The sequence below is a fragment of the Nothobranchius furzeri genome, chromosome 3 (genome assembly GCF_043380555.1).
Source record: "Nothobranchius furzeri strain GRZ-AD chromosome 3, NfurGRZ-RIMD1, whole genome shotgun sequence".
Lineage (NCBI taxonomy): Eukaryota > Metazoa > Chordata > Actinopteri > Cyprinodontiformes > Nothobranchiidae > Nothobranchius > Nothobranchius furzeri.
Window position 1 is genome coordinate 83952580 of NC_091743.1, and position 27287 is coordinate 83979866.

Below are 27287 nucleotides of genomic sequence, written 5' to 3' on the forward strand. Positions count from 1 at the left end.
ATTCATAACAGTATTTTATATTACATTAAAGAAATGTCCTTTCAAATATATTTTCATTCTTTTACAAAAGTTGTGTGAAACACAAGTAAAGACTAAAGTTGTTTTATATAAAACTGCAAACAGATAAAGTTATGTAAGGCTCGATTCAGCCGGTTTAATGTGAACAGTTGTGTTTACTGCAGTGTTCGAGTCCTGAGGGAGAAAATATCTGGAAGCCAGCAAACAGCAGCAAGAAAAGTACAAGTAGAAAAAAAACTGAAGGAAAGGGAAAGAAATAAGGGAAAAAAATAACACTAAAAGAGGTAGAGAAAAGCAAAATGAGAACAAAAATGAAGGAAAAGATGGAAACATCGGAGAGTCTGTATAAAAGTCACAAGCTGAGTTCTACAAAGTCTGGAGTTTCTCGTTTAACATCAGTCATTTGAATCGTTCTGCAGGTGGAGCCAAACCATCAAATGGCAAAATCTCCGTAACCAGTGGGACAGAACGCAGCGCTGCGGAGCGTGTCGAGACAGTTCACGAGGATGAGAGCACCGGTCAGGTGTTTCCACCTCTTGGTGATGGGGTTCCTCATTTTGTCCAGGCCGAGGTGGAGCTCCTGGATGACGTCCCTGTAGCTGTCTCCGACATGGGCGGCCCACGTCAGCAGGAAGTCATAGGCTGGTTTCCACATGGACTGCAGGGTCAGAGGGGAGGAACGAGGCAGATGTAATAAATAATGCTGTTTGGTGTGTATGTCAAGGTCAGTTAGGTAGATGAATTGATATTAATGTCTTGACTGCTAAAACATCTGATGCTTTATTAACAATGTTTAAACGCAGGTTCATCCTGTTGATAGTCTCCACCAGTCCCCACAGGAAGGACTGACCTTGCCTCAGACCAGCTTGGTCTGATTTATCAGTAACACTCCCATGGGAAACTGTCTGTTGAATGGATGTACCTGGGTTTGTATGAAGGAAATGTGACCTTGTTTTAACTCCCTAGATTAAACAGCTTTCTGCCTTAATGGAGTAGTTTTGGAATGTGATGCGTGTGTGCGTTTGTGTCTGTAACTCTGTAACTCAAGAAGGCCCCGCCTTCTTCGTCCTGTCTTTTCAATAAATGCTATCGGAGGACTTCCGGTCCGATGAGAGAGCGATCTGAATTCATACTTGGTGTGTATTGATTTTCCTCTCCACTTTGCAAAATCTAAATTGATTGTTTATAATTGGTATTGGTGTTGGGCTGACCACTATCCATGAGACCAGAATTCCTTCGCCACCACATGCGACACTGACCTTTGTGCGTCAGTATAAGATTGCCCTGGCGTCCCATGGTCCGGTCCAGTAAATCATTGACAGCCTCTTGGACAAAAGCATCATTCGACCATGCAACAGCACCTACTTGGCTCCATTGTGGCCGGTGAGGAAACCTAATGGTAAGTGGCGACTGACCGTGGACTACAGACAGCTCAATAAACAGGTTCCTTTGTCGAGGTGGCCGATGGCGCGCCTGGAACAAGAACTTCCGAAGGTGAGGGACGCTAAATACTTCTCCACTCGTGACATTGCATCTGCTTCTGGACAATCCCTGTCCACAAGTCCGACCAACATAAGTTGGCCTTCACCTTCGTCAACCGCCAGTACACTTTCACTCGGTGTTCTTTTGGCTACTCCAACTCACTGGCTGAGTTCAACATCTTCTTGGACAAAGTCTGCCCTGATGCTCGAGAGCGAGGTACCATCATCTATGTTGATGACATTCTCGTATGTCAGCGTACCTTGGATCACCACCTGTCTGAGCTGGACCACGTAATGGGTCAGCTCGCAGCTGCTGGCGCGAAGATTTCTCTCGCCAAAGGTCAGTGGTGCAGGTTGAAAGTTCAGTTTGTTGGCCTCCTTGTGGGACCACAGGGAATGCAGCCGCAACTTGGCAGAATTCAAGGTGTGGCCACCATCAAACCTCCTACGAATATCTCTGAACTTCGGAGTTTTCTAGGTGTGTGCAACTACTCTCGCCAGTTCGTAGAACACTCCGCTGAGATAGCGAGACCTCTGACTGCCCTTCTGAAAAAGGATGTGCCGTTCAATTGGACTGAGCAGCAACAACGGGCTATGGACGACCTAAAGGCTGCTCTGTGCTCAGCTCCATGCCTGGCGCTTCCTGATTGTGACAAAGAGTTCCACCTTGAGGTCGGGTTCTCATCTACTTGCTTGAGTGCCGGTCTCTATCAGGTATATGACTGCGACAGGCATGTCGAGGCTTATGCTAGTAAGCTCTTGTCCGGTACTGAGTCCCGATACTCTGGCTGTGAAAAAGCTTTGCTTTCCACCATGTGGGCAGTTAAACACTTTTCCAGCTACATTGGAGGACAGAAAATCATCATCGAAACTACACATCAGCCAGTGACCTTCCTTAATGGTCAGCGCATAAGAGATGGTGTGGTGACCAATGCACGCATTGCGTCATGGTTGCTTTCTCCTCAGAGCTTCGACATTGAGGTGCACTATGCGCAAAACCGCCATAGTCCTCTTGGCATGGGTCTGGCTACGTGCCAACACTGCTCGGACGACGCTGTCGCGTCTGTCCTACGAGCAAACCCTCCCCAGACCCTTCTGAATCCCAACCACCACTACTTCGATCCAGCTCTCTGTGTGAATATGCCACCTGTGTACGTTGATGGCAGTTCCTTTCGGCATGGTGCTGAACCTAGTTCAGGCGTGGGTGTCGTTTGGTTACACGCTAACCGGAAATACTCTTGGTGTTACCAGCTGGGTTCTAAGACCTCACAGTTTGTGGAAGTGGCGGGTGTCTTGATTGTGCTACAACTTGCCGCAGACTGTGGTGTCTGCGAGATGGTGATCTGCACAGACTCGGACTACACGCAAACTATGCAAAAGAAACAGAACTCGAGGGGGGAGAACATATCGACGTAACAGGGGCAGGGCCCTTCAGAGCATCAAAAGTAAACAACAGCAATCTAAGCTGGATCCTATAAAATACAGGGAGCCAGAACAGAGAACCATACACTTAGGGATGTGCTCCTTATGTCCTTTTAACAACCAGGAAGCTGCGTCCAGCTGAAGTCGGTTGCACCATGACGAGGGAGGATATTTGGTTTTACAAAACCCAGCTATGTGGGTACATTAGCATTTATTAGCATGGATAAGATCGGTAAGCAGGTTAGAGCTGTTAAAGTGTGCATTTTTACAGTCAATCTTGGGAAATATCTATTGAAACGTTGTTGAAAATGAATAAAATTTTGTCCAGTTGAAAAAAACTGGTGGCTTCGTAACATACAACCAAAAAATCGGGTCTGAAGTACATAGGGCATGGGTCTAGCGTCTTTTGGGATGCCATGTTTCCTTCTGCCCAGCTCGGGGTCCTGCGCCTGTCGATGATGTCACACTAGACGACTGGCTGTACGTACGACTTACGGAAGTTACGTTACCAAGTTCAAAAACATTTATGCAGTAAGAAACATCAATTTAACCATTTTCTATCATGAGGTTTAGACAGTCTCTGCTCAGAAAGGAAAAAGGATGATGAAAAATGATTAGGAATCATCATATATTTTTAACAATTATTATGAGACTCGTTCACATTCTGAACACCAAACATGGAAACATCTGAAAATATTCCAATATTCCAGAATACAGTAATCCTCCCTAAAAGGTTATTGTAATGGGTCATAAGTGCAGCTGCAGGTAAATGTAGCTTCATCCCAGCTTGAATACTTTAATAAACCACTGCTAGGGGCAAACTGCTGATATGACTCTTTAATGCAGCAGAAATGTTGCAATATTATGAAATTATCTCATTACGTGTTTCTCCTCCAGCGTCCTTAAATCTTCTGGTGCCCAGATCCATTTAAAATGTACTGTTTATGTTTTTCAAACGAGTAAGGCTGTAGCATACTGGTGGCCATTTCTTCCCAGAAATAATACTTATGTTAGTAATATTACTAATAATATCTATGAAGGTAAATCTGCTAAAGTCCTTGACAGAAAACTGTTATTTAGTGGTGATTTTATTCTATTTGATGAACTTTAAGCTCAAAACCGCTGCGAGAACTTATAGCGACAGCACACTGAGTGCCGCTCTGCGTCATCGGCTGTAGCGTGCTGTCTCTGACTGTGATTGGTCAAGTGTTGACACGTGACCAATCACACCAGAACAAAGCTTGTTTGTGGACAAGAGGAATCCTCCCTCCTTTATCTGATTGATTTCCATAAGAGTGACTGAAACCCATCGCTGAAACCCGACAGGAGAACCCCCCCCCCCCCCCCCCCCCAAAAAAAAACAGAAACTCTTCAGATCTACACGATTCATGTGAATGCCACACTTGGCGTCAAAATTTTTGCCAAAAAGCGACAAGTTTGCGGGTCTGATTATTTAGAGCAGCAAGGGTTCCAATAGGATGTCTGACCCCAAAACAACATCCCAGAACTCAGACCAGGAACGTCTCCACATGGAGAACCCGGGACCTCACCTCGTTGTCCAGGACTCCGTTCTTGTCTCGATGCGGAGCCTCGTAAGCCTCCATCTGCTGCCTGGACACTCGGGCCAGTTTTTCTGCCAGCTCCCTCCACCTGGACGCCACCTCCACCGCCGTGGTCAGCAGAACAAAGTCCAGCACCAACTTGGCAACCAGACCCTGGCAGTCCATCTTCAGCAAGGCCTGATGGGTAAGGTAAAGGAGACACAGTCGGAGGATTCATGAGCTTTTAAGTCCTGTCAGGTTTTCCCAGCCGTGTGTGTATGATGGGAACATTCTCCGAACGTCCTGCTCCTTCAGGTTCTCCAGTTATTGATGGAAAAACAAAAGAACCTCTGAGTTAGGATAAGGTTTTCCTGGGAAAAGCACTTCTGGATCACGCAGCCCAACCAGATAACAGATGAGCTGTAAAACATGAACGGATAAATAGTTCAAGGCTCTTAATTGTCACGGAGAGAAATTTAAGACTCAACATGTAACGGATCCCTAGAAAACCATCCGGAGACATCACAAAGACCGGCAGGAGCCTCAAATAAAAGCCCACAGCTGATGTTTTACCACTTTAGACGGTGTCAGATCTATCAGCACATTTCCTGTTTATGAGCTTCTCATTTTGTTGGAACTTGCTCCAGATTTTTGGGCCAGCTGACGGGAACATTTTATCCCAAACTCAGCATCTCAAGGGAGTTTTATATTCCTTTTAAACCAGCAGCGCTCGTTTCCAGCTTGTTAACGTCTGCACTCGTCTGCACATTTAGACTTGGTATTTGCTTCAGACGTGCAAGCAGAAGCTTTATGTGGTTTAATCGTAGAAACAAACAGGGAAATGCACCAGTCTGATACGAGATCTGTGTAAATCCACACCACTGTTGCTGGAAAGCGACTCAGGCTGCTGATTAAATATTTAGATCACAAATACTGGACAGCAGCGTGGGTTTTCTTTACCTTTTATGAATTCATATTGGATCTAATGGACTGAAATCTCATGGAAAGTTGCTTTAATCAGACTTTAATTTCTTTAAATAAATTATTTTACAATTGTTTTATAACTCCATCATACAAATATGTATTTTATTTCTCTTAAGCACTCTAACACCTGAATAAGCTGCAACGACCAGGTCGCTGTCCTATAAGGTCTTTTTCTGTGGGTCCTCCGTCTGCTGATGCAGGCTTCACGCAGTTTTCTGGTCTAAATAAAGAGTTGGCCGAGGATGGTCCAACCGCGGCCCGTTATCAAACACGACACATTCAGACCCAAACCAGAACCAGATGAGGAAGGAGTTTCTGCTTCAAAATAAAGACGAAAAAGGTCAGAGTGCAGACATACGACATCATTAGAGAAAGATAAGAGCTGAGTCATAAGCTGGGTGTTCAAACTGGACCAGATGGGAGGTCAAAGGTCGGCATCTTTGTCAGCTGTTGTCTTAACTCGAGCAGAGTCATTTACATTGCAGCTCTTTGGACCAAACGGGAATGTTTTAAAGCTCCTGAACAAGTCTGCTGAATCATGTTTTATTCAGATTAATAAATGCTTTTTAGCTAAAACCTTTTGTATTTGCTGTTTACTGTGAATATAGGTGCGTTTTAACTGTATTTTTGAGATAGTTCTTTCAGAACTTGGTTCTATAACTGGTTTCTGAAATCCAAACCATGACTGTTCCCTCACCGTGCATTACAACAAAACGTCTACCTGAAACTCTGATGGCATTAAAGAAGCTGTTGGATATTTATGAGTAAGTCTGGATGGCTCCGCCCACTTAGAGAAAAAAAACACTTTATTATGCATCTCTAGAAACCAGCAAATTATCTATTTTTTTTTAAATCAACAAACTAAACGTTCTGCAGTTGAAATAATACACTCGGTTGAGTTTTTCTTTTTTTCATTACTATTTAGATTTTGACATTGAAACGTGTTTGTATGAATGAACATATTCATACAATAAACCCAGGTAAACCCTGATATTTAATCTGTGTGGTTTTGGCCGTGGGCAGGACACTGTCTCTATGGGCTAGTGGGTGGGTAACAGTACAGAAGCTGCAGAGGGGTGGGTTAAACTACGACTCTGCTTCCTGGTCTGGACCCTGGGTAGTCATGGAGGACTAATAAAACTGGCCATGTTCCTAGAGAGAAGAGCTGCTCCATCCAAAGAGGGATGGATGCCGTCTCTCCGCATCAGACCAGGTTTTCCCCAAAAAGTTTTCCAATTTCCAATGTGGCCCACGTTGTTTTCAGGACACCACCTAGACAGCCAGCGGTTGAAGGACAGCATGCGGCTAAACATGTCGTCACTGGTCCGATCAGGCAGGGGGCCAGAGAAAATTACGGAGTTCGACATCGTTTTGGCAAACTTACACACCGAAGCAACATTAATTTTAGTGACCTCCGATTGGCGTAACCGGGTGTCGTTACCGCCAGCGTGAATAACAATCTTACTGTATTTACGCTTATCCTTAGCCAGCAGTTTCAGATATGATTTAATGTCGCCCGCTCTGGCCCCAGGTAAACATTTAACCATGGTTGCTGGAGTCTCTAATGCCACGTTTCTGACTATGGAGCTGCCAATGATCAGAGTCGGCTTGTCAGCGGGTGCGTCACTGAGCGGGAAAATCTATTAGAAACGTGGACGGGTTGGTGTTAGGGCTGTCGCGTTTGAGGAATTCCCCCTGCGGTGATTCAGGGTGGCTTAATATTGCGGTGTTCGATATTATTGCAGCATTTTCTTTTTATTGCAGTACTATCTAAACATAATGTTTACACATTTAAAAAAGGTAAAAAATTGCCGTGCCTTCTTTTATAACACTTTACTGAATGCAGATCAAAGGGCAGTAACAGCACAGATCGCAGTAACGTTTGTTTCTCCGACAGTCGGAGTCCGACTGAACTTAAAAACAACACAATTCAGGAGAAGATTAAACTTTTAAATGCACATTTGGCTGCAGCATCTAACAAATAAGAAACAAGTCCCCATTTTGTTTAGTTGTTTAAAATCACGCATAAAAATTACATGTACCGGGCGCGGGGCACTATCATTTCACTTTCACACACACGAATGACGGTGCTTTGCTCGGTCACGTCCTTGTTACCCACAAGGAAAACCAGCATGTTAACCATATACGGTTTGAGAGAGGATCTGAGAGGGGTGGCAACATTTCCAGCAACACTGAAAACCCTCTCAGATGGTGCGCTCGTTGCACTAACGCACACGTACTTGTGTGCGACTGGCGAGCAAAGGGAATCTCTCCCAGTTGTTGCTCCACCATGTCAGGGGGTTTTCTTTAGGGTGAATGCATTCCTCCTGCAGGTAGCGAGTGAGCTCCAGCTCGGCTCAAACTCTCTTCGGGACGGTTGCAGAAGTAGTGCTTGTCCGGGACTTCAGCAGGTCTCCCGAGCGTTTATTTATTTATTTATTTATTTGCCGCTGGTGGCAGCTCTGTCTCGGCCAAGGACTCTGGCTGCGCAGCAGCTGACGTACTGAAAACCAAAGTGCTCCCAAAGGAGCGAAGTAACGTTTCGTTTTGATACCAGTGCAGCCATCCTTCTCAACATGCATCATTGAGTTGAGTCAAGTTCAGTAATCGCGGTGCCCATGATGCAGCGCGGTGGGTTTCTTCATATTGCGATATTTCATTTTTGCGGTTACCGTGACAGCCCTAGTTGGTGGTGGCCCACGGGCTGGGTTCTATGCTTCCTGTGTACCGTCACCCAGCCGGCCTGAGGTCCCGGCTGCTCGGGTTCTGCTGGAGGACCGCTACGGGGTGGTTCTGAGCTAGTTAGCCCCGTGCTAGCTAAGTAGCTACGGCTGTTTACGGGTTTTTCAACAGCGCGGAGCCGGGACCCCAATTCCGACACCCTCGCCTCCAAAGCTACAAAAATGCTACATTTATTACAGGTACCATTATCGCTAAAGGAGGCAGAGGAGTAACTAAACATCTGACACAGAGAGCAAGAGATAGGAGACGGAGAAGCAGAGACAGAAGTAGCCATAGCCATGCTGAGGCTAAGCTAACTGGACAGCAAACTGTTCAACACCAAATAAACTGCGTGCGAACTCAAATGGTTCCCTACGAGCTAGGTGGAACAACAGAAAATGTGTGTTTTAGCGTGCTTATGTGCTACAATAACTCAGAGATATCCAAGTACAGAGAAATTAAATCAGTTTTAGCGAGCCCCAAACACCAAACAGCTGCACGTAGTGCAACACTGAAAACAGGAAACAGGAAACGCCTTACCGCCAGGTGCAGCCAATCAGCCAACCAAAGCTGCTCCCGTTCTCCTCCTGCTGGTTTTCCCTCTTTTCAAACTGACAGGTGTTCCCGAGTGAAACCCGAGCTGGATTGAGCAGAACAGACATAGAGGCCCGGGGACATCCGACACCACCCGGTCAGCTCTTTCTAATGCTGAGTTTTGGGTTACCAAAGGTGAAGGTCCAAATGAGAAAGCTTGTGTCTGTCAGTGCAGCCGAACACCGTTTAATAATAGGTTTTTGCTCAGGGGCTGGGAGAGTTGCTCCCGCTGGAGATCAAACAGATCCTCCTCTTTTTTTCTGTCGTCAAACTCCAATAAACTCCATACAACGTGGAAAACGACACATTTAGGAAGCTATCCTCTTCCAGACCTTAGTACGGCTGGAGTATTGAGTCTCTATGGATATTAGACGATGGGGTAAATGAAAAAAAAGTTGTCACAGACTCCATGGAAACTTTCAGAGAATCCACAAATAGTGGCTTCCAGATGGTTTTGTTACTGACCGATGTTTGTGAGTTTAGAAAAGAAGCAGATGAGACGGCGTTTCCGACAATTTTGTTTTTCGTCGGACAATATTAGAACATGTTAGTAATGTTTGAGGTGCTTTTATAAAACGGTATAATTAACACTCCCGGACAGGGTAGGAATTACACAGAAGCTTCCGGGGGAACCCAGTGATGGGAGGAGGAAGAGGAGGGGGGGGATCCTTTTTGTCTTGGCCCCCAAAATGCCTTGAAACGGCCCTGGGTGTGTGACTGAGTTTTGAAGGTGATCTGAATTTTATCAAGTGTATAAATATTTCATGTGTATAGCTTGTCGTTTTATACAGGTAAAAACGTGTAGCGGAGATAAATCTACCTACATTAGACTTTTCAGACATTTTTCTTTGTTTTCTTGTTTTTATTTAATTATTTTCCTGTCCTGTCTGTCTCTCGTCTTCCTGCATCTCCTCTAAACTCTCCAGAAGAACTGTTGCCTGGATTCTTACTTTTTCACCTCATCAGTTACTTTTGAGCAGATCAAAGGGATCTCCTGACCACAAAGCAGAGTGCGCATTTCGATGCTGCGTCAGTGAGGTGAAATCACCGCAGCACACGATGAGCAGAGCGCGTCAGGAATGATTAAAAGACAGAGTACCAGAGGATTTAAACAGATATGAATGATCATGTGTTAATAATAATGTTTTGTTGCGCCCCCTTGAGAATGCATTGTGCGCCGTACGCAGCGGGTGCACCAACGATCAGCGCTCTGCGTCCTCTCCGCTCAACAGAATCCCGCTACGCTGAGAGTCCATAAATATTGTAATATAGGTAGAAACTGGATCTTTCCCTGAAAGAGATCCCTGCTCCTGGATGAGAAACCGTACATTTTGATCAAAGTAGGAAACACCCCCCGGACGCCCCGGACAGAGAGTGAAAAGTGGACATGTCCAGGGGAAAGAGGACGTATAGTCACCCTAAGTAGGAGCCCACCATGACCTCCAGGATTGAGCATCGTTTGATTTTGAACAATTCCGATTCCGATTCCAATTCCTCATTTCGATTCCGGTTCCTATCGATTCCCGATTCCGATTCTTTCAAGACATGACAAGCTTTACATGAGCCAGCTAACCACAGGTCCTACTTGATGTAATGATCTTAACTTCAACATGAATTTTAATTCTATGAACAACAACATCACCTTCATTTAGACAGAAACATGTTTTGGAGAAAAAAAGAAAAACACTTGCAGCACAACCAGTGTGTTTGTTTCTGACCATAACCAAAGTCTGGCAGAAGCCTCTGGGATGAGAGGCTTAATGTCTCCAACATATCCAGGAACGTCCAGCTGTTTTCAGCTAAAACTCTCAGGATGATCATGTCCAGGATGACTGAGAGCTACACCTCCATGCTGCAGCAGCATTCAGTCAGAACAGGAAGTGAAACTTAAACGTAGCTGCTGTCAGTAACAATCTAACAGATTTTAAACATTAAAACTCTATTACTACTCTAAATAGTTCAGAAAGGAAATTAAAATGGTCACAACTTTGTGTGTGATTTATTATTATTATTATTTATTGTGGCAGAAGCTGGTGTGGTCCACCACAGAGAAGCTGCTCTAGCATGATGACTTTAATTGTTCTACAGGTGTTTGTTCAGTCTTCTGACGCTCTGTGTGTGTTTTTATTTCTGCAGTGAGACAAACTCACCTCACCGTCCAGAGTTTGTTCTTTAAAGCTTCTATTAAATCCACCGTGTTGACGTATGTTAACAAGTTTCCTCTACACTGCAGGAGTTAAAGTTTACATTATGGAGTAAAAGTTGGTCGGACGCGTTTGTTTAGATTTGGCCGCTGCATGTGGGGTGGGGTGGGGTGGGGGTGGGGGTGGGGTCGGGGGACTTGGTGCTGCACACAGACAGCTGGTGTGATCAGCTCTGAAAAGTGTTGATCACAATTTGCAGATGACGTTTATTTTTCACGGAGATCGGCCGCGGATTCCTCTTCCGTCGGCACGCTAGGAATCGAAACTAGGAATCTAAATAAAAAACGTTGAGCGATTCCGGGAAAAGTGAACAGTTGGAACCGGTTCCAATCGATGCTCGATTCTCGATGCCCAACCCTAAATTCACCTCCATCATAAAAAAGGCCCAGCAGAGGATGAACTTCCTGAGGCAGCTGAAGAAATTCTACCTGCCAGCACAGTTGATGAGGCAGTTCTACACCGCAATCATTGAGTCCATCCTCACCTTCTCAATCACAACCTCGTGGTATGCTGGAGCCACCACCAGGAACAGGAAGCTGCAGGTGTACACGACCTGTACACCTCCAGGACAATGAGGCGTGCAGGTCAGATCGCAGCTGACCCGTGTCACCCTGGACACAGTCTTTCTGACTCGCTCCCATCTGGCAGAAGGCTCAGATCCATTCAGACCAGAACTGAGCTCTGCTGTTGGACTCATGGATGACAATCCTAGCACTGCCCACTCCAGCGGCTTGGTTTCCATTACATGACCCGGTGTTGTGTTTGCACCTGAACTGTTGCGCTCTGACCTGTACCTACACTGTCTTGTACATAGTAGCCATTTCTCTAATTATTGCCACTTAATATTAATTTTCATCATGATCATATTCTTACTTCCTACATTTGCTTATCTCTTATTTTTACCTTTCTTTTTAGTTCCGCAGCAATTTTCTAATGTTGTCATTTCTCGCACATATGGCAATAAAACCTTCTGATTCCGGTTGAGCTAAATTCATGATGCATCCTTTGGTCAGGGGTACACTCACACTCTCTATCTGGGCCTCACTGCTCTCTGTAGCTGTTTCCTGACTACGCAGGGGAGGAGTACGGCATAAACAAAGCTCTAGTCAACAGCTACGGTGAAAAGGCTCGCTAAAACACACACGAACGTCTCCAAATAATAAAAGCCACAAAGCCAAATGAAACGTTTAGAGCAGAACATTGACCCCTGATCGAGCAGACGAGTGAGAACACGTGGAACGACCACTTAGAGACGGAGCTAGCTAGTGGCTAATGCTAGCGGCTTGACGACATAATAGGGTATGACGTGCTTCAAAGATTCACAAGCCAACACACTGCCTTAAACTTGCTCTGACTGGTTCATCGGTGGGTCTGTTGTGCTGACAGAAGCAGACTAACAAATAGCGTGACTCAGCTGAAAAAAAAATGTGTTCTTGTAGACGTGTCCAGAAATAATGGCGCTGACGATGGAATGCAAATAGACGGTTCTACGATCTCCGAGGTCTGGTGGATTATAATCACTTTATAATCCTTAACTCATTCACTGCCAATGACGAATTTGCATTTTTTTTTTTTACTGTGTGGGCATCGGAACGAGCCCCCGCACCGCAAGAACAAACATCTCAGCTCTAACACCGATCTTCATCCACGTGCATCACAAGTCACGTGATCAGGAAGCAGAAAATCCATGTGTTAGGAGATCTTTTTGGGCCGCTGCTGTAAAAAAAGTGAGGTGCGAACCGGAAAAGCGTCTGCCGATCACAATTCAACAATGGATTATGAAAGAACGGATAAAACTCAAAACGCGCGGATTCTTCCTGATGTAAGAGGTGAGTCTCCTCTTTGTTTTGGTTGTTTTGGTGTCGACGACATCCTAGCGCGCAACATTCTGTGACTCTTAAAAAACAGTAAAAACGGAGAGAAACGCTGGCAGCGAATGATTTAACAATCTTATAACGTCAGATTGCACGGGCCGCACGGCCCTAATTTCCAGAGGTTAACGGTAAAAGTGACAAATTGTCTCTTTGGGTCGTCCGAAGCAACGGAGAGGTTGGAAAAGGGGTGAAGAAGCGTGCGGAAGCAGTTAAGAATGGGTGGAGAGAAGTATCCGGTGTGATGTGGGACAAAAGGGTTTCAGCAAGAATGAAGCCAAAGAAGAAGACCAGCCATGTTGTCGGGTTTAGAGACGATGTCCATGAGAGACAGGAGGCAGAACAGGAGGTTGTTGTGGTTCTCTTTGGCAGTGACACGGATGGGTAGGGTCAGCAATGAGTCAATCAGAGGGACAGCTCGTGTTGGATTAGGGCTGTGTAACCGGATTACAGGATACAATAAGATAATTAAAAGAAAAAATAAACAAATGGGCCAATAATTAGGTTCGGGGAGAATTGGAGGTTGTTTAAGAATGACTGGAGTCACGGGTATAGCATGAAACGGTTTATATACTAAATTTTAATAATAATGGGAGATATAACACATAAAGATAACACATAAAAACAGATGAAAACAATCGACAATAGTAAAATGGTCGGTATGAGATTTGATCATATGAGTCACAAGTCAGCCGGCGTCAAGTCAAATCCCCACGCTTGGGGTGAAAGTCAGTCCGGTGGTGCGATTTTTTCCTACCACACCGTTGAGATTGTTCACAGAAGAGAGCAGTCTGCTCTTCAGTTACTTGAGATGTCCTGGTTCGTTCAGTGGTTAAGGCTCGCCATCTCCCTCGTCAGGAAGAAATCCAGTTCTCGTTCCAAGTGAGTGATCATAGGAGTCGGGATCAAACCCAAGGAAAAAAAAAAACCCAGCCTGTAAACAACAGGACTGTTAGCGAGTTGGCATCGACCCTTCTCGTCACATCACAGCATAAAGTCTTACAGACTTAAACAAATGCTTCACTCTATTGGCATAGCCAATCATGTTTGGGTTCACAGTTCAACTAACATAACATCAATTTGATTGTCTATTAAAATAATTCTCAGTAGCTCTGGAAATATAATTACATATGACAACAATTGTTCAGCTCAATAGGCTCAGTTAGATTCTATTACTCTACACTATTCAACAAGAAATACATTCATGACAACAAGGATACATTTAGTTGTGTTTCTATACAGCATTGTGACACCTTGTATATCTGTAACACAATAAATAAATAAATAAATAAATAAATAAATAAATAAATAAATAAATAAAATGTTCTATAACAAAATTCAACAAAATATAAATTCTGGTCCTTTGGTCCACCTTTGTAAAATAATTCCTCCCTAATCAGTTAGCTTTTATTTATTTTTATTTATCTATTTTTTTTATTATTAAATGTTTGGTTAAGGGACGCATTGCTAATTCTATGGCGTTAGCTATAACGCCCCTGAGGACTTTGTACATCTAGGCCGTACCACCGTTAACTGGCGGTTTGAGCCGTTAACTCCTGGGAATCCCATATGCCCTACCGCCGTTAACTGGCGGTTTGAGCCGTTAACTCCTATATGCCCTACCACCGTTAACTGGTAGTTTGAGATGTTAACTCCTGGGATCTAACGTCTAGCAGCCCACTGCTGTCACCTCGGTTGCTGTAATTAGCTTTTTGAATTTAATAATTTACTGAATTTAATCTCATTCACTCACCAACGCGCTCCAACGGTTCCCTCCTACAGAGGATTGGTTCACTCTGTCGTCTCCACACAAATCTATAAGAATGGAATTAATTTGATAAGCTATTTAAGTTTCCTTTTTTTTTTAAGTTGCATCGTTAGCTTTTTCTCTTCTTTTTTCTTTACTCACCGCGTTGGTTCCAAGTTCCTAGCTCTTATTAGAAGGAGTCAAGTCCGCCTCTCCCTCTATCTATGCGGCACCCAAATCAGGGTTCTTCACGGCCTCGACCGTTGTTTTTTTTTCTCTCTCTCTCTCTCTCTAACCGCTCAGTCTTTGCTTTCTGTATCTGCGTGCTGCACAGCCGTTTGTCTCTCTCGCTCAGCTGCGTCGCACGGTTTTATTTCGCGGAGGCGGGACTTATTTCTCTCAGCCAATGAAATTTCAGATTCCCACCTGGACCAATAGTATACAGCTTTCCTCTTCTGTTTCTGTTAGTGATGTTCAAGATTCTTGTTTTAACCGATGTTTAATATTAAACTCGTTATTTTAGTTATTCACCCTTCCAATAATTCATTATGAAATTATCTATTAGTTAATTAGATATCTATTAATTAGTATTGTTAATTTCCTTAATTTATATTTTATATTTTATCTAAATTGAGGATGGATCATATTAGTAAGCCAATTAGTTAATACCTCATTAAGGTTCTAGCTTCTGGGTTACATCCTCCCCCATTAAATATCATGCACGTCCCTGTGCATTGTTTCTACGGGGTACACAACTTCTTGAGTAAGAGAGTCAATAAAAGCTTTATTAAGTCCTTGGAAAAGGGACCTAACTACGGTCACTAGTGGATTGCCCAATTGAGAGTAAGTTAGTCTTTGAGGAGGCTGACTACTTCGTTCAGATCTCCTGACATACATCTCTGGTTGCACAGTATCATGCTCATCCGTTTCGGTTTGATTCTCAACTGAGACAGGACGAAGTGAGCTCTCTGTTTCCGACAGAGCTGATGAGCTATTCTCTAAGACTTTGGTCTTTTCAGATGTATGTGTCTGATCGTGTATGATGGGTTCAAAACTTACATCACGTTGCTGCGACTTTAGGACACCATCCAATTGAGGTAGGTTTGTGTTAGTTTCATCCCCCGTTTCTACGTCAGGTAAGTATACTTCGTTTTTTTTCGTTTTTTCAGGTAAGTATGTTGCTGCTCCTTTCACTCTTTCAGGTAAGAATGTCGCAGTTTCACTCATTCTGTCAGGTAAGAATGTTTCGGTGTTGATGCCTTTGTCAAGTAAGGACAATTCAGCATTTTCATTACCAGCTAAGGTTGGTTCCTTGCGATCCCCTGTGTGTAAGGATAGTGTGTTTTGTTGTTGAATATTATTTACCGGTCCTGAATCTGCTATGAGTTCCCTATTTGGCAAGGTGACCGCTATTTGATAGGATGGTCGGTTTAGCACTTGTGGAAGATCAGAGTGATAAAACTCATCTACCTCTTCGTCAAGTGGCTCATCTGGGTCAGGTTCTAAGGCTGAACTCTGTCTTGTATGAGGTCTGCTAGGTTTCGTAACGCGTTCTGTTTCATTTTCTAATGAAGAGAGAAAACCACAAGGCAGTAAAAGATCTCTGTGGAGTGTTCTGTTGGGTCCTTCTCCGTTCTCTGGTTTTACAGTGTATACTGGCAAGTTTTCCATCTGTTTGAGAACTATATACACTGTTTGCTCCCATTTGTCTGCTAATTTATGCTTTTCTCTTAAGCGAAGATTTCGGACTAAAACACGATCTCCCACACCTAGTGTGGACTCGCGAATGTTTCTGTCGAACCGTTCTTTGTTCTTCCTCGCTGTTTTTTGAGAGTTTTTTATGACAATGTCATAACTCTGTTCCAGATGACTCTTCAGTTCTTTAACATACTGAGAATGAGTTATAGAGGGCTTGTTCAAATGCGGTAACCCAAAGGCAATATCTATAGGCAACCGAGGCTGCCTACCGAACATTAGCTCGTAGGGAGAGTATCCCGTCACGTCATTTTTTGTACAATTGTACGAGTGAGTAAGTGGTTTTACAAAATCGCGCCAGTGATGTTTCTCAGTGGCTTGTAAAGTTCCCAACATGCTGAGTAATGTACGATTGTACCGTTCAACGGGGTTGCCACGAGGGTGATAAGGGCTCGTTCTGACTTTACGGATACCAAGTAAAGAACAAAGTTCCTTGATTGTACGTGATTCGAAATCCCGTCCCTGATCACTATGAAGACGCTCAGGAAACCCGTAGTGGACTAAAAAATGTTCCCACAGGTTCTTCGCGACGGTGGTGGCTTTCTGATCTTTGGTTGGGATGGACACTGCATACTTTGTAAAATGGTCTGTAATCACTAAGACATCTTTAGTGTTCTTACTGTCTGGTTCTATGGAGAGAAAATCCATGCAAACTAACTCCATAGGTCTGGTGGTGGTAATACTCACCATTGGAGCAGCTTTGTCAGGGAGGGCCTTCCGACGGATACATCTTTCGCAAGTTTTAACTTTGATTTCGATATCACTAGCCATTCTTGGCCAGTAAAAACGGGACCGAATGAGATCTGTCGTACGTTCAACCCCAAGATGCCCCATATCATCATGTAGGCTTTGCATGACTGTTGAACGTAATGAATCAGGCAAGACTAACTGCAATGATGTCTCTGGTCCTAATTGGCGTCTCCGGTACAGTAAATCATTTTGAAACTCAAACCGTTTCCACTCTCTCAAAAGGTTAAGAACCACCGGGGGTTCTGCAATAGTATCAGTTGGCGGTTTATTGTCAGTCATAAGCAGCTGAATGACTCGGCCAATGGTTGGATCTTTCCTCTGCAAGGAGACAAGGTCAGCATGGTTATACTTGGGCACAGCAAAGAAACTGTCACTATTGTCTTCCAACTGGAATAGGTCTGGAATGGCCGCTGCAGACATGGCAAGTGACTGAACTAAACCACAAGGAGAATCAGTCTCATCCAAGACCATGTGCTTTTGGCATGTTGCCTTCACTGCTTCGGCTTGAAGTTGAAGCTCGACTTCTTTGACAGAGGAAAAAAGATGAGATCGGAACTCATCTAGTCGTTGGCATTCCTCAGTGAATTTTGAGTTGTCTTCAGGTTTATCATGCAGCCTCCTAGACAGGCCATCCGCGTCAACGTTCTGTGTACCTGCACGGTATCTGATGTCAAAATTATAGGTGGACAACGCAGCTAGCCAACGATAGCTCGTTGCATCGAGTTTTGCCGTTGTTAAGAGGTAAGTTAACGGATTATTATCAGTAATGACAGTGAATGTGTTCCCATACAAATAGTCATGAAACTTATCTGTTATGGCCCACTTTAAGGCTAGAAACTCCAACTTGTGCGCAGGGTACCTAGTTTCACTAGAGCTTAAACCGCGACTTGCATAAGCGATTACCTGTGTGACACCGTTTTGCACTTGGTATAGCGCTGCACCGAGTCCGGTCGTACTAGCATCTGTGTGTACTAGATATGGGAGTTTTGCGTCAGCGTAGCCAAGAACTGGCGAAGTGGTAAGTTTTTCAATAATAGTTTGAAAGGACTTCTCACAGTCTTGGCTCCAACGATTCCCAAAGGGTTCTTTGGGGTTCAAGTACTTTGATCTACATGGTGGTGTTTTAAAGTTTTTCCGTTTGGGTGGATAACCAGCCGTGAGAGATGTTAGTGGCTTGACAATATTTGAGTAATCTTTAACGAAGCGTCGGTAATAACCGGTAAATCCTAAGAAAGATTGGAGTTCCTTCAAAGTCTGAGGCTTCGGCCATGTTTTGAGTGCTTCCACCTTATCTGGATCGGTTTTTATGCCATCTCGAGATACTATATGTCCAAGATAACGCACAGATGTCTGGAAAAAACGACACTTATCTGGTGATAGCTTGAGTCCGTATTCTCTAAGCCGTTCAAGAACGTGAGAAAGTCTGGTTTCGTGTTCTTCCAAGGAGTTGGAAAAGACGATCAAGTCGTCTAGGAAAACTAACACTTCCTTCAGATTAATGTCCTTCATACACTTTTCCATAACCCGTTGGAAAGTGCTTGGAGCATTTGTTATTCCTTGTGGCATACGGTTAAATTCATAAAACCCAAACGGGCAAACAAAAGCAGTTTTAGGTTTATCCTTTTCACACATCTCTATTTGATAGTAACCTGACTTGAGGTCCATCACAGAAAACCACTGTGATCCAGCGAGAGCAGAAAAGGACTCCTCCAAGTTAGGCAGGGCATATGCGTCGCGAATGGTTTGCAGATTAAGCTTTCTATAGTCTATACATAGACGTACCTCACCATTCTTTTTCCGAACTACGACTATTGGTGAGGCAAATGGAGACTCCGACTCTCTTATTATACCGGTTTCCAAGAGGGCTTCCAAATGTTTTCTCACGGCTTCATAATCATGTGGATGGATCGGCCGAGATTTCTGTTTGAATGGGGTCTCGTCTTTTAAGTTGATGTGATGTCTTATCTGTTGTGTATGACCAAAATCAAGATCGTGGTGCGAAAACACATCGGAGTAAGTGTTAAGTTTGTTGGTGATCCTCCCTTTCCATTCTTCGGACAAGGGCGAAGTACCGAAGTCAAAACTGAGAGGAGGGTTTGAAGGTGAAGTCTGTTGCTGCAAACTACACGCCGCAAGTACTTTCTGATCACTTTTGTCAGGTTCTGGATATGGCATAACACGATCGGCTTTAACTAACTCAGCGATCACACAGTTAGTGGGTAATGTGATGTCATGGTTAGTTTCGTTTCTTAGTACAACAGGTACTTTGTATGGACCATGTGAAGGTAAGGAAATGAGGCAACAGTCTACAATTATACCCCCTGGTAGAGAACCATTGGTGGGTTGTTCAATGAGTGCATAAGGCTCATGCTTGTTTTGGCTGGGTTGCATAAACCCTTCTAGTAACAGTTTTTTATTTGCAGGGAGAACTTCTTGGGTTCTCCCTCGAAGCTTCACCACACCAACTCGTCCATCTTTGCTTTGTTTTTTTCTGACTGCTAAGGCTTTTAGCACGTGTTGGTACCCATAAGAGAGTGCCTTGGAATCAGGTAAGTTATTGGCAGACAATTGCTCATACAAAGGATCGAGTGTGTTTGTGCCAATGAGTAGTGGTGTATCAGAGTTTGAGCTTATATCCGGAACCACTAACGCAAGGGTAGGTAACTCAAGTCCAGACTGATCGAGCTCTTTTGGAAATGTGACACTTATCTCTATGTATCCTAAATAAGGAACTGCTTGACCGTTTGCGCCCTCGACTTCTAACAGATTACTGATGGGTTTAATTGAGAGGTCAGGTAAGTGTTCTTGGTAAAAAGAATTGGCAATGGTGGTTACCTGGGACCCTGAATCCAGTAAACAATTACATTCAACACTGTTAACTGAGACTGTAGCTGTGCATCGCCCACCCACTAATCTTTTGGGAAGTTTTGGCACTGAATGAGCATGAACTGGCTTGCAAAAAAGTCTCTCTGTCCTTTCCTTAGAGGGACTTGGTTCTACTTTAGCACCTATCTGTCCCACGATAGGAGCTTCTACCGGTTTAAAGGAGGAGACTGAGCAATTGGCTTTGACATCTCCCACTCGCGCTGCTTCTGTCTAAGAGCAAGTCTTTTAGTTGCAACTAGTGCTGGATTTGGCTCGTTGCTACAGCTAGAAGCTATGTGCCCATCTTCTCCGCACTTAAAACAGTATCCAGGCTTTGGTCTGGGCACCACTGCTGTTATCTGCTGAATCTGTTTGGGCTCATCTGGAATTTTAGTCCCCACACGGGGTTTTGACTCTTTTTGAGTTTTCTTTGCCTTTTTATCTGTGTTGTTAACCTTAAGCTGTGCAATTTGGCTCCTGAGCTCAGCGATTTGTTTGCGTAAGTCATCACAGTTATCATCTATTTCCAGTTCACAAGTGTTTTTACTCTGAGAGCATGTTGTTTGCACATTTGAATACACTCTAGTTCGTTGTGCCCCTAAGTGTTGTTTCATGCGTGCTGCTTTAGTAGCCTGTTTGTCTTCTTCAGTGCGCAGTTTGAGGAGAAGTGCTGTAAAATGAGGCGGGTTGTCTTTCTTTTGTTCGAGTTGCAGGTTTGAAATCAGCGAGCTGTCCCAACAGCCTCTGCAAAACTGCTTGAGCAGCTGCTGGTCGGCGTCACTGGAGGAAATTCCATTCCTCTGAATAACTAGGTTTAACAAGGTGTATAACCTCTGAAAGTAATCGGAAGGTTTTTCACCACTGTCCTGGTTTGTGTTTAAAAAGCGAGCAAAGAGCTCGTCGCCGTCTTCGACAGCTGCGTAAGCTGAATCGAGATGTTCAAGGTACGTTTCCGGGTCGGATTTTGGACTAAGAGCTTTAACGACGCTCGCTGCTGGGGCTGACAGACTCTCCACGATTCTTCGTACAATTTGGGACTTGGTGAGTGAAGGATCATTTATGCATAACACTACACTACTACGCCAAGTATCATAGTCAGTTTCAAAAGAAGGGTGTGGAACTCGCCCTGAGAACGGTTTTAGTCTGTATTGTGAAGTAGGCGGAGGGATAACCTCACTGCTTTTAACAATGTGTTCCACAATAACTCGCTGAACCTCAGGTGTGTTTAAAAGATTTGGTGGAATGCAAGGGTTTTGTTTTCCAGTCTCTGTAGGTGGACAATTGTCCTTTGAGTTGTTCATATAGTTAACTTCTGGTGTTAAAGGCAGGGAATATGTAACTTGGTCACTATGGAGCATTGGCTCTGGTTCAGTGACTGGTTCAGATGCATGGGTATCCCTTCCTAAAGATTCCCCAATTTTTGCCAGTTCCTCCATTAGAAGGTCTTTAAATGATTGATTGCTACGCGCAGCTATGTCCCTGAGCTCTGACAGATAGGCATCAGTGGCAGATGTGCTAGTTTCTAGACTGTACGCGCTGGCTAGGTCTTGAATATGGAAGAAAACATCTGGGTTCCTAGTACAAGGTTTGTCATAGGGTAAACATTGTTTCTTTAATTCCTTAACAGTGGCTTCATGTTGAAACTCCACAATAATCTGATCACAGTTTGGTAACTTAATGCGCCTGTTAACTGGTCCGAATCCTTCCATAAACCCAAAGACTTCGTTATCAAGGTCTGTATCAGTTAACCCACTGATTAAAACAGCATTTGAAACTTTGACCTTTTCTGTTTTCACAACTTCCATTTTAAAACACTCAAAAGTACCAATAATGCCAAAATGGCAAACCACTGTGACCTCCAGGCACTCTTATGATGTCAGTCAATGGTTAGCTAAGGTAACAACTCTACAATTCTCCTGGCTGGCTCGCCAAGTTTTATGTAACCGGATTACAGGATACAATAAGATAATTAAAAGAAAAAATAAACAAATGGGCCAATAATTAGGTTCGGGGAGAATTGGAGGTTGTTTAAGAATGACTGGAGTCACGGGTATAGCATGAAACGGTTTATATACTAAATTTTAATAATAATGGGAGATATAACACATAAAGATAACACATAAAAACAGATGAAAACAATCGACAATAGTAAAATGGTCGGTATGAGATTTGATCATATGAGTCACAAGTCAGCCGGCGTCAAGTCAAATCCCCACGCTTGGGGTGAAAGTCAGTCCGGTGGTGCGATTTTTTCCTACCACACCGTTGAGATTGTTCACAGAAGAGAGCAGTCTGCTCTTCAGTTACTTGAGATGTCCTGGTTCGTTCAGTGGTTAAGGCTCGCCATCTCCCTCGTCAGGAAGAAATCCAGTTCTCGTTCCAAGTGAGTGATCATAGGAGTCGGGATCAAACCCAAGGAAAAAAAAAAACCCAGCCTGTAAACAACAGGACTGTTAGCGAGTTGGCATCGACCCTTCTCGTCACATCACAGCATAAAGTCTTACAGACTTAAACAAATGCTTCACTCTATTGGCATAGCCAATCATGTTTGGGTTCACAGTTCAACTAACATAACATCAATTTGATTGTCTATTAAAATAATTCTCAGTAGCTCTGGAAATATAATTACATATGACAACAATTGTTCAGCTCAATAGGCTCAGTTAGATTCTATTACTCTACACTATTCAACAAGAAATACATTCATGACAACAAGGATACATTTAGTTGTGTTTCTATACAGCATTGTGACACCTTGTATATCTGTAACACAATAAATAAATAAATAAATAAATAAATAAATAAATAAATAAATAAATAAAATGTTCTATAACAAAATTCAACAAAATATAAATTCTGGTCCTTTGGTCCACCTTTGTAAAATAATTCCTCCCTAATCAGTTAGCTTTTATTTATTTTTATTTATCTATTTTTTTTATTATTAAATGTTTGGTTAAGGGACGCATTGCTAATTCTATGGCGTTAGCTATAACGCCCCTGAGGACTTTGTACATCTAGGCCGTACCACCGTTAACTGGCGGTTTGAGCCGTTAACTCCTGGGAATCCCATATGCCCTACCGCCGTTAACTGGCGGTTTGAGCCGTTAACTCCTATATGCCCTACCACCGTTAACTGGTAGTTTGAGATGTTAACTCCTGGGATCTAACGTCTAGCAGCCCACTGCTGTCACCTCGGTTGCTGTAATTAGCTTTTTGAATTTAATAATTTACTGAATTTAATCTCATTCACTCACCAACGCGCTCCAACGGTTCCCTCCTACAGAGGATTGGTTCACTCTGTCGTCTCCACACAAATCTATAAGAATGGAATTAATTTGATAAGCTATTTAAGTTTCCTTTTTTTTTAAGTTGCATCGTTAGCTTTTTCTCTTCTTTTTTCTTTACTCACCGCGTTGGTTCCAAGTTCCTAGCTCTTATTAGAAGGAGTCAAGTCCGCCTCTCCCTCTATCTATGCGGCACCCAAATCAGGGTTCTTCACGGCCTCGACCGTTGTTTTTTTTTCTCTCTCTCTCTCTCTCTAACCGCTCAGTCTTTGCTTTCTGTATCTGCGTGCTGCACAGCCGTTTGTCTCTCTCGCTCAGCTGCGTCGCACGGTTTTATTTCGCGGAGGCGGGACTTATTTCTCTCAGCCAATGAAATTTCAGATTCCCACCTGGACCAATAGTATACAGCTTTCCTCTTCTGTTTCTGTTAGTGATGTTCAAGATTCTTGTTTTAACCGATGTTTAATATTAAACTCGTTATTTTAGTTATTCACCCTTCCAATAATTCATTATGAAATTATCTATTAGTTAATTAGATATCTATTAATTAGTATTGTTAATTTCCTTAATTTATATTTTATATTTTATCTAAATTGAGGATGGATCATATTAGTAAGCCAATTAGTTAATACCTCATTAAGGTTCTAGCTTCTGGGTTACAGCTGCTCTCCTCATTCTAGGTTTTGAACGATCAAAAAAACCCAATGAGCTGATTTTTTGCTCCCCTCTTCTACTGAAGTAGGCTTAATAAAAGCAGTTTTATCCGTCTGTAAAAGGTGGCAAGAACTCGTTTGTATCTGACAGTTCTGATTCTTAGTTTATGATTCCTGCTTTGTCCTCATCTACTCCTACATGACAGCCACCCGGTCAGCTGTCAGCTCCGTCTGTCCGTCTCCTTCTGGGACTTCCTGCTCGTCTGCATCATCTCATCCTGATGCTGCAGGCTCTATTTTTAGATCAGAACGGTGTTTGTTGTTTAATAAGCTGGAAACAGGAACCTGCACCACAATCGTTCGGGGTTCTGCAGCTTGCAGAAGTTCATCTACAGGTATAGTAACACATGGCTGCTTTCTTTTGAAATTTTATTTAAATGTAGATTAACTTTAAACAGAACGGTTTATAATAATTTTTGGAGAAGTTGATGAGATGTTTTACTAATAGAAATCAGGTTAATGCAAGAAACAGAATTTAGAAGCATAAACATAAATATTGGAGGGAAAAAAAAACAAGAATTACATGTATTAAGCCTATAAGTTACTGAAAGAAAGAACTAAACATAGAAGAGTTACATGAGACAGAAACCAGTCAGGAACTGAAGAAGTGAATATTTCTGCATCTGAACACAGGAACTGAATGTTATCGTCTGCTCACAAACAACATTCTCCTGCTTCTTCTGCTGTTTCACAAACCTAAAGAGGAAGACTGTCAGAAACGTGATTGATCATCAGCCTCCGACTCCATTATACATAAATCTTTTTAATTAGCGTTCACGGTGAAGGCGGACCCTCAGGAATCCTGAAACAACCCGCGGAGGAATCTAAAACCGGAGTTGCTGCCAACTAACAAACAGAACAATGAAGGATTTTGAGCTTTTTAGGTTAAGTTTTATCTGGATACGGTAAAAAACCAGGTCAGTTGGGAAAAACAATAAATATTATGAGGATTTTGGAGCCGCAACTTTTCACAGTTTGACTGAGTAAGAATTAGATAAGATGAGAGATTTTTCTCTTTGAGAAGATGACCTGTCTCACTCGACCCTGTTTCTGTGGACTCGTAACGACAGTTCGCTTCTCTTAAGGGGAAAAGTTGCGTAAGTCTGGTTGAAGCCGGTGATTTCAAATGTGACCAGACATCAAATCCGACACTAACGTCACCAGAGAACTTCTGTAAAAGTACAGCTCAAGAAAACATATATTTAAAAATCGAAGGAAAACAATGATGAATGAGCCATTTGTGTGTTCGTTTTGACAATAAAAGTGCTCTGTATTCAGACACAACTGCTATATTTGATGTTTTATTTCCTTCAAAGATAAAGATCAAAATAAATGTGTTGTTTGGGCGTGCTCCCAGAAACATACATAAAATATATATATTTTATATATAAATAAATAAAATATATATGCTGTAATATTACAGTGCATAAAATTATATATATAACACTTGTTTTTACTTAAGTGAAATGTCACCTGTGGTCTGGGCTCAGCCCAGGTGTTTCATAAAGCCTGGAGACGCCCCTTGTCAACGCAAGGCAAGCTAACGTTAGCGTTTTAGCTAAAACGCGTGATCCGAGGATTTGGGTTGAGGGAGAAAGCAATGAGTCGCTATATAAAGCAGCCGCAGCGCCGCTACCTGCATATAAACCGTGTCGCGGACACCGCCATGTTGAAATGACGCTATGCATTACGGGGCTCCCAGGGACAGATAAGAGTTGGTCTCTCTCCGAGAATAATTATGAATTTAACAACGATTACTGCCTGATGGCATTTTCCCACATCTGCAAAGCTCACTGGAAGGACACAAACCGAGGACAATATTTTCCTGATATAGGGTTTATTACTCAAGTAAGGGTAAAAAAGTATCTGATTAGAAGGCTACTTGAGTACTGAGTATCACCTGATCTAATATTTTTTAAATGATGACATCAGACAGACAAAAAATAAGAAGTTATGGGCAAATATTGGCATTTTAAAGACTAAAGGGGAAAATTTTAAACAAAGAAACAACATAATTACAAAATGACAAATTTTAGGCAAAATTTAGACACAAACTGAGGACAATATTTCCTGACATACAGGGTTTATTTAGTTGTTTGAAAATGTGACACGTTTAAAAATAATTCTGCGATAATACCGAAAACCGTGATAATTTTGGTTGTCCACAATTTGTTTTTAATTTATTAGTGTTATTCCATTTTTTCTCTGTATTTGTAATATTGTTTGCTTGATATTTTATGATTTTATGTTTTTATCTTGCTTTTATGCCCAAGTAATGGGAATGTTTTTTATGATGATGCTGTTCAGCACCTTGGGCTTCTGATAAAGTTGTGGAAGGTACTCTACAAATAAAATTTAATTGAAATTGAATTGAAACAATAACCTTGAGGTTAAATTTTCACACCGTGACAACTCTAATTTTTGTGCCCCTTTCTCTCTCTCTCTCTCTCTCTCTCTCTCTCTCTCTCCCTCCCTCTCTCTCTCCCTCTCTCCCTCTCTCTCTCCCTCTCTCCCTCCCTCTCTCTCTCTCTCTCTCTCTCTCTGTCTGTCTGTCTGTCTGTCTGTAGGTCTAGAAGCAGATTCTTGTACATCTTGTTAAATTTTGTGAAGTTCTTTCCTCCCACCTCTTTCTTTCTCCTTCCTCCACTCACTTCTGTCTCCATATCCGATGGGCTTTAAAACAAATGAAAATATTCCAAATAAAGTTTAAAAAAACTCATTTGTTACTAAACAATGAAACCACACTTTTTCTCAGAGTTTAAAAAACAGTGATAATGAATAATTAGCTGCTTTATGGTAATATGCTGATAGATAGCTGCTAATTGACCTCCTCGTCTCACTGTTAGGTCATGCTGACAGATTAAAGCTAAAAACATCAAATAGCACATATTTAGTATAGCTTGTTTTATTTTTTATGAACACACACTGAAGCGATCAGACTCGGAGCGTGCCACATATAAAATAGTCAATCAGACATAGGAAGACAACTCCATGATTTATCTGCCCTCACAGATGTTCAACATTTCTATATCCTTCAAGTTTTCATATAATCATCACCCTCACACACACACACACACACACACACACACACACACACACACACACACACACACACAAACAATACATAAAGTCTTAACATATGAACAAATAACATTTAAGAATCTAATTTATGATTTCAGGTCCTGACCCACTGGTTCCGATTTGTACAACTTCAGCTGGCAATACAAAATGTTTTCAGTTTTTATTTAATTATACATTTAACTTGAGAGCGAGTAAAACGGAGCATCTTTCTCTCCAATAAAATCAGAGTCATATTAATGAAACTGAAAATGTGATT

At 42.7% G+C, this 27287-nt stretch overlaps 1 protein-coding gene across 2 annotated transcripts in view; it reads right to left on the minus strand.

Annotated features, from left to right (window-relative positions):
* Window positions 1–317: 317 nt before the first annotated feature.
* The window catches only part of sh3bp4a (SH3-domain binding protein 4a), a 48521-nt gene continuing 21551 nt past the window's right edge, over window positions 318–27287 (minus strand). Inside the window, exons 4-5 of one of the 2 annotated variants that reach the window (XM_070549970.1) lie at window positions 4472–4660; window positions 318–676 (exon numbers count right to left, since the gene is read on the minus strand). In XM_070549970.1, coding sequence (XP_070406071.1) covers window positions 452–676; window positions 4472–4660 — 414 coding nt within the window. In that variant the 3' untranslated portion in view covers window positions 318–451. Of the gene's footprint in view, window positions 677–4471; window positions 4661–22004; window positions 22389–27287 lie in introns of those variants that run through there. The other variant, XM_070549971.1, reaches the window with a different exon arrangement.